A 13,746-nucleotide genomic window follows, 5' to 3' on the forward strand; every position below is an offset into this window, starting at 1 on the left:
CGTGAGGCAAGTAGAGTTCAGTATCGATTTGGTTCCCAGGGTCGCGCCTATTGCCAAGGTGCCTTATCGGCTTGCACCTCCAGAGATGCAAGAGTTATCCTCGTAGCTTCAGGAGCTACTGGGAAAGAGATTTATTCGGCCGAGCAGCTCGCCGTAGGGAGCGCCTATCCTTTTTGTCAAGAAGAAGGACGTTTCACACCGGATGTGCATTGATTACCGGGAGTTGAACAAGCTGACGGTCAAGAACCGTTACCCGTTGTCGAGGATCGACGATGTCACACCCCCGAACCAGACGGCGGAAACGTCCGGGGGCTTGCGCGTGACTTCATCTTGAAATATCATTACAGTGAATATAATTGAAACATAACATCATCATCATCACACATGTCATATTACAACATTCATTGTTTATATCGAGTATTGTATTTGAATATTACATGCCAAAATAGTAAGAGTATGATGAAACAAAATATCACACAATATCCATTAGTTTGTTTCGTTCATCCTGCTTCAACGGTATCCTGAGAATACAAGTTATTTTGAAAACGGTCAATATAAAAATGTTGGTGAGTTCATAAGCATGTTTGTGAAAATTATTTGTATAACTTTGAAAACCACCAGAAAATCCGATATTTTCTGAAAATTGTTTAGTGTGTTTGTGTTAGATCTTGTATTAATGCATGTATGCTATTGTTTATTTGACTAAAAAGGTAAAGAGAATGTAGAGAGAATGTAAGAGCATGTAAAGAGAATGTTCCCAAACAACCCGACGTTGCCCAAAAAAAAGAAGATGTCTTCCGTAAACTTCATAACGTTAATACCTCTAAGCGAGCCGTCATAACCATACTAAATAATGACAATTTCACCTGTCTTGGCGTCGTTGGACGCCGACGGAAAATAGAATTAGGTTTTCGTCACCCTAGACTGAGTAAGTCTAACTGTAGCGAACAACTGAGGTGTGGGGTGTCAACCCTGTATAGATCTATACACAAATCCCCGTTATCCCTCCAGGAGACTCTGGTTATAACGACAGGCTACGATCGTACACTTAATAGGTGCCAACCGATAAAAACTCGCTAGATCCTTAATTGAATTTACGCGAAGAAAAATGTATAAACTCATTCTAGGACCAATGATCCATGTAAGTAAACCACTAAGGCATCGCTAAACATGCAAATCATTTCAAGACCCAAATGGAATGAGATTATATAACATGGGCCCGAAATATATATGAAAGGACAACTAAGGCCCATTTCACATATAAAGTATTTACAGTCCCAAATAGCACACAAATAGTATCCAAGGTCCGTCGCACATGTTAATGGGTCAATGAGGCCCAATAAACATGTCAATAGTATACAGGACCTATCACACATAGAAATGGGTCGCTAAGGCCCAATAACCTAGAAAATGATCAAATTAAATTCATTTGTTGGTTTATCATTGGTTTTAGTTCAAGTATTCACTAAAATAGCTTAAAAAGAAAAACGCATATAAAACCCATTCCCAGACCCAATAAACATGTAAGTGGACCACTAAGGCTCCCTATACGTGTCTATTATTTCCAAGCACAAAAGGAATGTGAACGTTTATCCTAGACCCAATATACAAGTAAAAGGACACTAAGGCCCGCTAAACATGTACATTATTTCCAAGCTCAATAAGGATATGAATATCGTTTTTAACCCGTTTGTTATTGTTTTGTTTATTTTAGCTTGATTATTTACTATGTTGATATAAAAAACCCACCTTTTTGTAAAACGACATTCGTGGCCCAATAAGCCAAAAATTTACAATTAAGGCCCAATGTTTGTAAGAATAACACTTTAATCTCCAATTTTTTTAAAAACTTGTGTTGATGACTACTTTGTGATAAAAATAACATTTTAAACCCATTTTTGTCAAAAATATCATTTTTGGCTTGGTTTTTGTGAAAATACACATTTTTCTGGTTTTTGGCTTTTCCGACCTAGTTTTTAGAAAATTTGTAGAAAATTCATCGTAAGTCAAAATTTGGATCTGTAAATTCTGGAAGTTTGGAAATTTTGTCTACTTTGTTCACAATTTTTCTCATAATTTTTGATGGCCTCAAACTAGTGTGAAATTACTCATCATCACAGGTTGGTCCGAAATTATTTCAAATATGATAAGCAGTTTTGTAAAATTCGCCAAAAATTGTAGAAAAATCGTTTGAAAACGTGCGAGTAGTCATTTTAAAGGTATACACCTGAACTTTATCCATGTAAAACAGTTTTGAAAAATACTTCCATTTGGATGGTTAAAACAGTCCGAGATTGGACCAAAACTTTTCTGTCAAGAATTGTTTTATGAGTTTAGTTTCTAAATCTTTGAACACAACACTCATTTTTGCTATATAAAGTATACAAATCCCAGATCTACATGTTTACATGTAATATTTGTGATAAAACATACTTTTCTCAAGATGCATATGAAGATCCTAGTGATAAACTTCAAGTTTCTTAACATATTTTTTTAGATTAGTGAAGTAATCAACACATAATCACCAAATGTTTTAAGAAAACACACATAATCATGCATATACACATAGATCTACACAAATAAACTTGTATTCTCCCCCAAAAACAAGTAAAAACCAAAAAACAAGGGGGTATAAACTCACCTTGGGGTTTGGTTCAGTTTTGGTGAGAAGATGGAAGGAGAATTCGGCCTAGCTTGCTTTTTTTAGAAGAGTTTTCGAATTCAAGATGGATCTAAGAGTCATGATCCACGAAAATATGGTGTAAGAGGAGTGATTTTTGAAGAAATTAAGAAGTTAAATCATAGATATAAGTAAGAACTTACCAAGGTTGATGATTTAGATGAAGATCTTTTTGAGAGCACCCAAAATCTTGAAATTTTGGATGGGTGAAGGAAGAGTTTTTGAGATGGTATTGAGAGAGTTTGGAAGTGTAATTGTGTGTGTGTATGTTGATATTTTCGGTCATGGTTAAGGAAATAGGAAGAGAGAGGATCAAGGTTAATGTATGATGGTTAAGGATGCATCACCTTGTTACATGAGAGTCCTTTTGCCTAGATTACCACCAAGCAAAAGTGAGGTGTCAAGGCCTTATATTATATGGATTAAACTCTTTTTTTTTAAACTTGGGCCGAGAATTTGGATTTTGGAAGGGAGTTTATTAATTTGGGCCTTTTCATTATCTTTGCTCGAAAATATGAGGCCCACTAAATAAGTTTTCGGCCCATTATTCATTTAGGAGGGTTCACGGCCCAATTAGTACAAATAGAATGGATTTATGGCCCATTAAGGTTAATTGGAGTTGTTATGGCCCAATAAGGCCCATTATGGGTAGAATGAATCATTCTAGGCCCAAATGGCCCAAAATGTTATAGATGGATGAATTGATAATTTATTGGTCCCTAAGGCCCAATAAGAGAATTCTAGTCCATAATGAACTTGAGTCGGGATTTCTAGGGTTTCCAAACCTTATTTGAACATATGAGATGTATTTGAACGAGATTAGAGTATAGTATTCACCTAGAGTATAAGTTATTACGCTAGGTGAATGATTTCCTGAGAATAGAATTTCCTAGCAAAATACCAGTTGTGAAAGATGATTTGTTCGATCAATTACAGGGAGCATCTTCGTTCTCCAAGATCGATTTGAGGTCTGGATATCATCGGGTAAGGGTGCGAGATGAGGACATCCAAAAGACAGCGTTCAGGACGCGTTATGGGCATTACGATTTTGATATCCTAGTAGTTATTGATATGATAAGTTGAGTCAGTAATGTATGCCAGTTGATATGCTAGTCGGGTAGATCTGTAGGACTGCCTGTGATACTGATTGATTACCTATATGTGCATTTATCTTTTACATGTCGACATGTTATGTGGGGTGGGTTGAGGTTGTACTGCTCTGTGCGGTAGCCAACAAGCCCGAGAGTATTCCAGATATGAGCTGAGGGCCCGATAGGCATTCCAAACTCATATTGAGGACTCTGGAGCATTCCAGATACGAGCTGAGGGCCCAGTAGGCATTCCAAACTCGTACTGAGGGCTCGATGGCATTCCAGATATGAGATAAGGGCCCAGCAGGCATTCCAGACTCGTACTGAGGGCTCAAGGGGTAATCCATCTTGTAAAGTTGTGGGCCCAGTGCATGCTGTTATGTTTTATTGATATGATATGCTAATGTTGATATTGCTATGTGGACTGCATGTGTATCGGTATTTTTTGGGGGTAACTCACTAACACCCCGTTCCCGAGTTCAATTTAAAGAGAGAAAAGAAAGGAAATGGGTGGAAATGGGAGGAAAGTAAGAGAAATTGGTGTTCCCGAGTTTCATTAAAGAAGGGAAGTGGAAGGAAATGGAGGGATCACTTTCCCTCCTAACTTTCCTTCCGATTTGGAAGGATTTGGAGAGAAAGAACAAAATGTTTAACTTTCCTTCCATTTCTCTCCAACTCGGGAACACAAAACACAAATTTCTTTTCCTTTCTCTTCTCTTCTTTTCTCTCCTTACTTTCTTTTCTCTTCTCTTCTTTTCTCTGCTACAACTCGGGAATGGGGTGTAAGCGTTCGGGCTTACAGCTTCAGTTTATTGTTTCATGTACATCAGAGGATCGCGGCAAGGCGAAGGCGTGATCGTACTGCTCCTCCTATTATATTTATGTTTCTGGGAAAAACTCTGATAACCAATATTTTGAAAACAAAGTTGTAATGTTTTGATGAGCTTGACATGTATAAAAAGTTTAAATTGGTTTGAAATTTTTGGGTGTTACATTTCTAGCTGATCAAGAGGCCTTGGATTACCTTTGCAAAAGTTACTCAATCACAACATTCTATGTAAGTATATGTCATTCAATAATTGCACATGTTAGGACATTATTTTCCAGTCTTATACTTCTGTCATTTTTGGACCATATCAAACCAGATTTTCAAATATGTGTATTTCAAAAAAAAAAGGGACCTGAGTGGATTGTTTTGGAGCTCAAACTGTTATTTTTTTTATTGAATTTGTTTGTATAAATGTTAGGCTATAATTTAGTTTAGAAAAAATGTGTATGATATTCGGTTTTTTATTTATTGATTTTATGGGGTTGTAATGCATTTTAGGAAGTCTTGAGTAGATATAAGGAAATTGTCCCTCATTTAAAGCTTGTAGGTTTGAGATCTTATATCTATAATATGTTCTTGAATGCTACATAAAATTTACCATTTTTCCATTTTTAACCTCTATGTTTGTGTTTCATGTTTTTACAGGACCAACATCATTCCTGTCATTGAACATGTTATGACTATTGTTGAACATAGTCGGTGCCAGTATCAACTGTTGATTTTTATTGCAGAAAGGTAGATGATTTTTTATTAATTTTTATAAATTTAATCTCTTAAAATTTTAAAATTTTCATAATGAACCTATAATTAAATTTAAGGTAACAAGAAGTGCCTGGTAATTTGAGTCCACAAGAACATTAAATTGTTGACGCCATAGTCTGAATCAACAACATATTATGTCTTAAACAAGGCATTCAGTGAATACGGAACAATCACAAGTGTTGTTTTGATAAGAGATGCAGAAGGCAACTCCAAGTGCTTTCGTTTTGTTAACTTTGAGAATGCTAAAGATGTTGCTAAAGGAGTAGATGGTCTTACTCGATAGAAGTTTGATGATAAATAATGGTATCTTGGAAAAGCCCATAAAAATATAAAAAGAGAACAAGAACTGAAACAATGATTCAAAAAGACCTCGAAGGAGGCTGTTGACAAATCACAAGGGCTGAATCTTTATATTAAGAATCTTGATGATACCATTTCTAATGAAAGCCTCAAGGAGTTCTTTGCTCCTTTTAGTACCATAACTTCTTGCAAGGTCTATTAATCAATAATCATTAGATACAAAACTAATTTCATAAACTGGTCATTAGTTATTTAATTGTATATGTTTAATTAACAGGTCACGTGGGATCCTAATTGAACTAGCAACGGATCAAGCTTTGTTGCATTTTCCGCTTCTGAGGAAGCTTCTAGAGTTGTAAGCAGTTATTATTATTTTATTATGTTTGGATATTTATATTAGAAGTTAAATTTTTTTTGTATCTAATTTTATAGTTGGCTGAGATGAATCGGAAGATGATTGCTAGCAAGCCTATTTATGTTGCACTTGCTCAATGCAAAGAAGACAGAAGGGCAAGATTGTAGGTTTGTTTACAATTTTCTTTTGTAAACTGAATTTGTTTCCATTTTTAAATAAAAATTGGTGATGGTTTAAATTGTATGAAAGCAGGCACAAATTTCACAGATGAGGCCTATTGCAATGACACCAGCTTCTGGTGGTCCCCGCATGCCAATGTACCCCTGGTGGTCCCGGTTTTGGTCAACAAATGTTTTATGGCCAAGCTCAGCCTACCTTCATTCCTCCCCAAGTAATTCCAATTTCAATTTCATCTTTTTGCGAAAATAATTTTGAATTATGATTTTTTTTTATTGTGTGTGGATGCAACCTTGTTTTGGGTACCAACTAACCAACAATAACTTGTGCCAAGGATGAAGCCAATAGGGGGTCCAATGCCCAAATTCTTCATGCTAATGGTTCCGCCATGTCAACAAGGACAGCATCGAGGTGGCATGCTCGATCAACAGAATCAGCAACAACCTGTTCCCCTCATGTAACAACAGATGGTACCACATGGGCGAATGTACCGTTACCCACTTGGACGCAACGTTGGCGAAGTCCCAATGGGTTCCATTCCGTACAACATCGGAAACAACATGCAACTTTGTGAGAACGGAATTTCATAACTAATTCCGATCGGAGCTTTGGCTTCTGGTCTTGCAAATGCTTCTCCAACAGAACAAATAATTGTAAGCCCTTTCTTTTTCGTTTTATTTAAATGTTGTTTTTGTTGAATCTGGATGGAGGGTAAAAGTGTAAATATAATGTATTTGGTTGTGTGTAGATGTTGGGGGAGAGTTTGTACCTGTTGGTGGAACAGGTGGAGTGTAACTCAACGGCTAAGATAACAGTGATGTTGTTGGAGATGGGTCAGATAGAGGTGCTTCATTTGTTGGAGTCTCCGGAAGCTTTGAGTCGAAGGTGGACGATGATATAGATGTGTTGAGGAATGTGGGTGGTCATGGTCAGGGTGGAGTTAGAAGCCCTGCTGAACAGCTTGTTGCTTTGTCATTGAATGACAACATTGTTTCTTAAAATTATCGATGTCCGAGGTTTTGAGACTTTAGAGGTGGTTATGTTTGGATTTGTTATTCGGTTTTTGGTTGTTTGACTTGAGTGAGTTGTTACTTGTTAGGAGTTTCTTTTGATTATTTAATATTTATGTGTGGTTGACGTTTGAAATGGTTTCTTATCTATTGAGCTTGGTTGGTTATGGTTGCTCTATTTATTTTTCTTTAATGTTTCCATAATGTTGATGATATATGCTTGTTTTTGAAATATCTCAAGCTAATAACTTGACCAAAAAAACCAATCAGATATACATAATGGTTTGAAGGATTTTTACATTTAGATTTTACATGACAGTAATTGCAATTAAATTAATAAGTACCATGTCTGTTAGGTACGAAATTGAGTAATCTAAACAACATATTTTTAATAAAGTAACCATTATTTTCATTTTTATTTTTGAAAAAAAAAACTACGTACATTGGAATGGGATTTTGGAGTTGAACTATCCGGTCCAACCCAAAGAATAATTAATATTCGATTCAATGAGTTGGCGGTTTTGCAAGTAAGTTCTTCATTATTTTACTTGTATTTAATAAATATTTAATTATAACTACAAAAATGTTTATCCGGAACACGTAGATCTTGACTGAAAAACAAATTCGAAATGTTGTATTAATTGATAGTAGGTGGTTACTTCAAATTGGTAATATTTTTGTATATCATTTTATTGTATTACTATTTGAAGGTGAGTTATTGTAATGAATTTTTTTAGCAAAATCCATTGGAAAATTTTATTTTCTATTTAGCTTACAAGTACATTGCCTAAAATGAGAATTGGCTTAAAGTATGTTGCTATTTTTTAGCATTCAACCTAAAAAGAAAGGGTGAGTTGAGACAGTTTTTAGAAGAACAAAAAAATAAAAATAAATAAATAAAGGACTTTCTGGGATTTATATTGTAGATTGTTTTTATTCAGTGTCCTTTCATTTTTTATGCATTCTACTTTGATAAAAGTTATCCAATATAGCGTTTGTACCTTTTTAAAGGAGGATTGGGATGACTGGTATTTTGTTGCTATCTTGGGTCTGTTTAGGTGAGGAAAGGGGGCTGTTGTGGGGAAAAATCGGTGGTCTGAATGTCAAAAAAATGTTACTATAAGTACCAGTAATAACCCTATTGTCTGAAGGTATTGTCTATAACTCTTCGTATGTGTATTTTTTTTTTTTCAAAAGTGGTCAATTTCTTGACATAAAGATTGGAAAACAAAACTGATGTCTTTTATCAATGTTTCAGGTTGGTTTAATCCAGATCCAAGATAAATCGTGAAACTATGGTATCTTTTTTATGCTTCATACTTTCAGAGCAATATACTTTTGTTTTTTGTTCAAATATAACATCCTACTTTTATTTTCTGTTTTGCCAATAGCAATGTAATTTTATTTTTTGTCAAATATAGCATCGTACTCTTGTTTTCTATTTTGTCAAATATAGAAAAATGAAAGTAGAATACTATATATGGTATATATATTCCAAAGTACATTGTTATTTTCTTTATGTGTTTTTTTGTATGTTCTTCTATGTTGCAACACACTATAATATAGTGGATACCTCTTGTTTTGATCATTTCATGAACTTTTTTTTATTGTGTCAACTTTTTATACATTTTATATTTTATCAAATATATATTTTTTTTATATGTACCACGTTTTAGGTTAGGCATGATCTAATGTGTATATATATTTTATCAAATTAATTGGGTCATTACAAACTTGGGCCAATAATTCTTAACTACAATCTCACTGCTACAGTATACCTTGGTACGTCATCTATTCTTTATTATAGTCCGTTAAAGTAAGGTAATGGTAACGGGCTAACGCCGTTGTGTTTGCCGATATTTAATTAATTTGTTATTATGATTAATTGATTAGATTAGGTGCAAATGGCTTTCTTAATCTATACTATTATTCTTTGTCTTTTTTTTCTCCTCCCCTTTAGTGGCCTTTGCCCTTATCTAATCATCATGTTTGAAAACTCAAACGATTAGGTGGCACTATGTAAATGTTTTTTTAATGGATATGTTCAACATTAGAAATTGTGAAATAAATAGTGTTAGGCTTTTTATGATAACTTTATCTTCGATATTTGCCAATTAAAATTTTCTTATAGTATTTATAAAGTTTAGTCCGTAATCATAACATTTTAATTAAATAAAACCTTTTCTAAAAGTAATTAACGTATCCATTAACAAAGTACCAATACAAACAAGAATCAAATATCAAAAGCTTGTGCTCAACAAATAACATCCACAATCGTTTGATTTCTTTAACTTTTTTTTTTTTGAAAAAAGACGAATATATATATATATATATATATATATATATATATATATATATATATATATATATATATATATATATATATATATATATATATATATATATATATAAGTTTGGAATAAAGCAACACAGGAGGTGTTTTGTAGTGATAAAAAAAATACAGCAGAATGTACGTTTAAAAAGGAGTGATATTCTAATCCATCCGGCTTTTACAACACTTCCCCCGATATTTGCTCCATTCAAAACTTTGAGACATGTTAATATCCACCAATCTTGCAAGAGAGATCACCTTATGTTTGAAGATTTTGTCATTTCTTACGAGCCAATATTCCATAATATGGCATAGATTATCATAGTGCATAATTGTCTTTTTTTTAGGACAATTTCCCATGTAGCTACATAATCCAAAAGTTTACGCACTCTGTTAACACTCAAACTCTATAGTCTATGCTCCATACTATTTAAATATCCAACATAACTTATCGAATAAAAACCTAATATCATAAACTTTTTTCAATTATTAACTTTTTTTAAAAATATATTTTTCATATTAACTAAATATCCTAATTTCTATTGGATATTATATAAAACACCTCATCTATTTTTTTTAAAGTACATGTTATAATTTGTTAAAAGAATATAACTTGATAGTAACATTTAATATGATAAATATATAACAATACAAGAAATTAAAATAAATATTCTAAATACATAGTATATAATATTGTTATAGAAAAAAAAAAGTAAAGATACTACCCACTTTTATTAATTTAAGCAACTTACCAATTCATTTAACTATTTTATGCACTTATACATTAAAATATATCTCTTACTTGTTTATATATCTATTACTTATTTATGTGAACATAAACTAATGATTTTAATTGAAAATAGTTTAGAAAAATTACATAAATTTAAAAAACCTTACATTACATATATATACACACATATAACTTTAAGTAACAAATGTGTTGTATAAACAAATCATTGATCCTTGAAACAACTAGGACCATGGTAGACTTGTTCACCCAAATTTTAGAAATTGTACAACTTGTGAATAATAAATTTCCATAGACGCGGCCATCACGACGTCTCTTTCCTCTGCCCTGACGAATTGTTGTCTCGTCTCGACCAAAAAGCGAGAGGATCTTTCCCCCCTCTCTCTCTCTCTCTCTAACAGCAAAGTAAACCTTGAATCCTTATACCATTATTCATCAAATCTCATAGATCGATCTCCATGGCTACTTCAGAACGCGAGATCTTTGTCTACACTGCTAAGCTCGCCGAGCAAGCCGAACGCTATGATGGTCAGTCAAAATTCTTCTTCGTACATCTTTCCATTTTTATTTCGATTTCACTACGCATCGTACTTGGAGTAAGGATTATCCGATTTGTATTCGCGTTTCATGTGATTTTGCTTTTTTCAGTTTTATAATTTTGTCATATCAGCAGCCAGTTGCTGAAATGGAATTTATTGAGAAAGAGACGGCTCAAAACTGATCTCATTCTCTCTTCTTGCTACTCCTTTGTATAATTTAGTTGATTAGTACATACGACTTGCAGCAAGTAATAGTTTTAAACCGGATGCTTACTTCCGGATCGGAATTGAACAATTCGGATTTTATAAACTTCCGATTCCTAAATTGATTATATCCATTGCACATATCGACTTTTACGTCTTTAGGTATGCTGTTTTTTTCAAATTTCCAAGGACCTAGAAATTTTAGAACATTTTTGCGGCGTTAATTTGATTTTGAACTTGATAGATTAGCTTCGTAATAAGATCCTAATCTAACTAGTTATGCTTCTTTTTTTTTCTAGATCACCATCTGTTTTTCAGATTTGTTAAATTGCAAGCCGCTAATCAGATTAACTGTTGATTTTCCTTCGCTTCACTTAGGTTTCTTGTTTCGACTTTAGTGCTTTTGTTGATTCTAATTCTTCTTCTTACGATTTAATGTTGACAGAGATGGTAGAAGCAATGACGAAAGTTGCAAAGCTCGGAGTGGAACTAACTGTGGAAGAAAGGAATCTGCTCTCAGTAGGGTACAAAAATGTAATCGGTGCTAGGAGAGCTTCATGGAGGATTCTCTCATCAATAGAACAGAAAGAGGAATCACGAGGTAATGATCAGAATGCAAAACGTATCAAGGAGTATCGACATAAAGTAGAATCAGAACTCAACACCATTTGCAATGACATCATGAGTGTGATTGATGATCATCTCATTCCTTCATGTGGCGAGTCTGGTGAATCAAATGTATTCTATTACAAGATGTAAGTTCAAAACTCAAATAATTTTCTACTTTCTTCATCCCATTTCAAGATTTTGCATTCATTGTATTTGAAAATTTTGGATTCCATTCCATTCTTGCAGGAAAGGAGATTACTATCGATATATGGCAGAATTTAAGTCTGGAAATGACAAGAAAGATGTTGCTGATCTTTCAATGAAAGCATATGAGGCAGCTACCACTACTGCAGAAGCTGAATTGCCACCTACACATCCTATTCGATTGGGACTGGCTTTAAATTTCTCAGTCTTCTATTATGAAATCATGAATTCAGCTGAAAGGTTTGGTTTTAAGTTTTAAGTTTTAAGTTTTAACTTTTAATCATCAATCAAGCTGATTTTTCATTTGTGATTAACAGAGCATGTCACTTAGCCAAACAGGCTTTTGATGAAGCAATTTCAGAGCTTGATACTTTGAATGAGGAGTCATACAAAGATAGTACTTTGATTATGCAGCTTCTAAGGGACAATCTCACCTTGTGGACATCTGATATTTCAGAGGAAGGAGGTAACTTTATTTTATGTGTTTTTTTTTTAATAACTTGTAATTATCATTTTAGTTTTTTGACTCTTTAAGTTTTTGATGTTACAGAAGATTTACACAAGCACGATGGTGGTGGTAAAACTGGTGGTGAGATTGAGAATGCAGAGGTTGGTGATTCATTTTAGTTTTAGTTTTTTTACTACGTTTTAATTTAATTTTTAATTTTTAATTTCAGTGAAGGGAGTGGCGAATAGAGAAAAAATTGGTGTTGATTGTGGAGTTGGAAGTTATTGGTGATGGATTGTGTGTTGGTATGGTTGTGTGATGATGATATTATTATTATTATTATTAGAGTTTTTAGAGAGGATTAGGTGGTTTTATCTTTTCAATGACTACCCATTTTCCAACTCAATTGTGTGCATCATTTTAATTTATTTTTAATGGTTGATGTCTTTGTTTTTCTTGTTTGTTGGGGTGATTATATAAAGGGCGTGATTGGAGTTTGTTTGATTTGAATCTGGCCAATGGGGAAAAGGTCACAAAATATTGTAATCCCATTTGGTAAGAAAAAAAAAGTATGGCTTAGATAGTCTTACCTTTTCTCTGTGTAGAAAGTGTTTGCCATATACGACCAAAGGCTATTTAGTGGAAGATGATCCAACAAAAACTGATGTAGTGGAAAAGAAAACAACAATCAATTAGGTATTTTTCTCTCTCTCATTCCCATATATTCTATATTTTGGTACACAAGACGATACTAGGTACTTCCTGTTTTTAATGATATCATTTTAGTTCCTTACGACGAGCCAATAGAATTTGTTTAGGGTTATGTGGCATTGAAAATAGTAACTACGATGATGCTTGGTCGGAACGCTTACTATACTCGTAGGTAAACAAATGATATACCATTTTTTGGTATTCCTAAGTTCATCCGTTATACCTACTACTAATCATTATAGTGGTGGATGCTACATCATCACCCTAACCACTACTAAAAGGTTGGTATACCTACCATTATATCCCTCTTATTTTTTGATTATATATATATATATATATATATATATATATATATATATATATATATATATATATATATATTCACATGCACATATTGTAGAGAGAGATAGAGAGAAGAAAAGAGAAGAAAAAATTTGATTGGGCATGCTCATCCGTTCTCCCCACCACAATTTATAACGACTACAAAGAACCACTAAGGTTTAGGATGGTGTACACAAACACGATCGTGTCTACTTAGACCACGACCCATTTTGTGGTATACATACCAGTTACCAAACGGTCTAATGTACCGTGATTTCCATTCCTGGTTTTTGCACCAACCCCATCACACAATCAAAAGTCATACAAAAATGATAGAAAACCTACAAACCTTTAAAAACAAAGAAAAATAATATCTTCAAATTAAATTAAATGTATATCCTTATTAAACTTAGAAACTCATATATA

At 33.5% G+C, this 13,746-nt stretch overlaps 1 protein-coding gene and 1 pseudogene across 1 annotated transcript; both read left to right on the top strand.

The window, feature by feature from the left end:
- Window positions 1-4,277: 4,277 nt before the first annotated feature.
- Window positions 4,278-7,193, top strand: LOC145035345 (polyadenylate-binding protein 2-like; annotated as a pseudogene).
- A 3,398-nt stretch (window positions 7,194-10,591) lies between these two features.
- Window positions 10,592-12,749, top strand: LOC145035124 (14-3-3 protein 9-like). The gene is made up of 6 exons (XM_078983717.1): window positions 10,592-10,812; window positions 11,473-11,782; window positions 11,883-12,080; window positions 12,158-12,306; window positions 12,391-12,449; window positions 12,518-12,749. The coding sequence occupies exons 1-6, from the start codon at window positions 10,743-10,745 to the stop codon at window positions 12,518-12,520; spliced, it is 789 nt and encodes a 262-aa protein (XP_078839843.1). The 5' UTR covers window positions 10,592-10,742; the 3' UTR covers window positions 12,521-12,749.
- The last annotated feature ends 997 nt before the right edge of the window (window positions 12,750-13,746 follow it).

The sequence above is a fragment of the Lactuca saligna genome, chromosome 3 (assembly GCF_052625555.1).
Source record: "Lactuca saligna cultivar CGN05327 chromosome 3, ASM5262555v1, whole genome shotgun sequence".
NCBI lineage: Eukaryota > Viridiplantae > Streptophyta > Magnoliopsida > Asterales > Asteraceae > Lactuca > Lactuca saligna.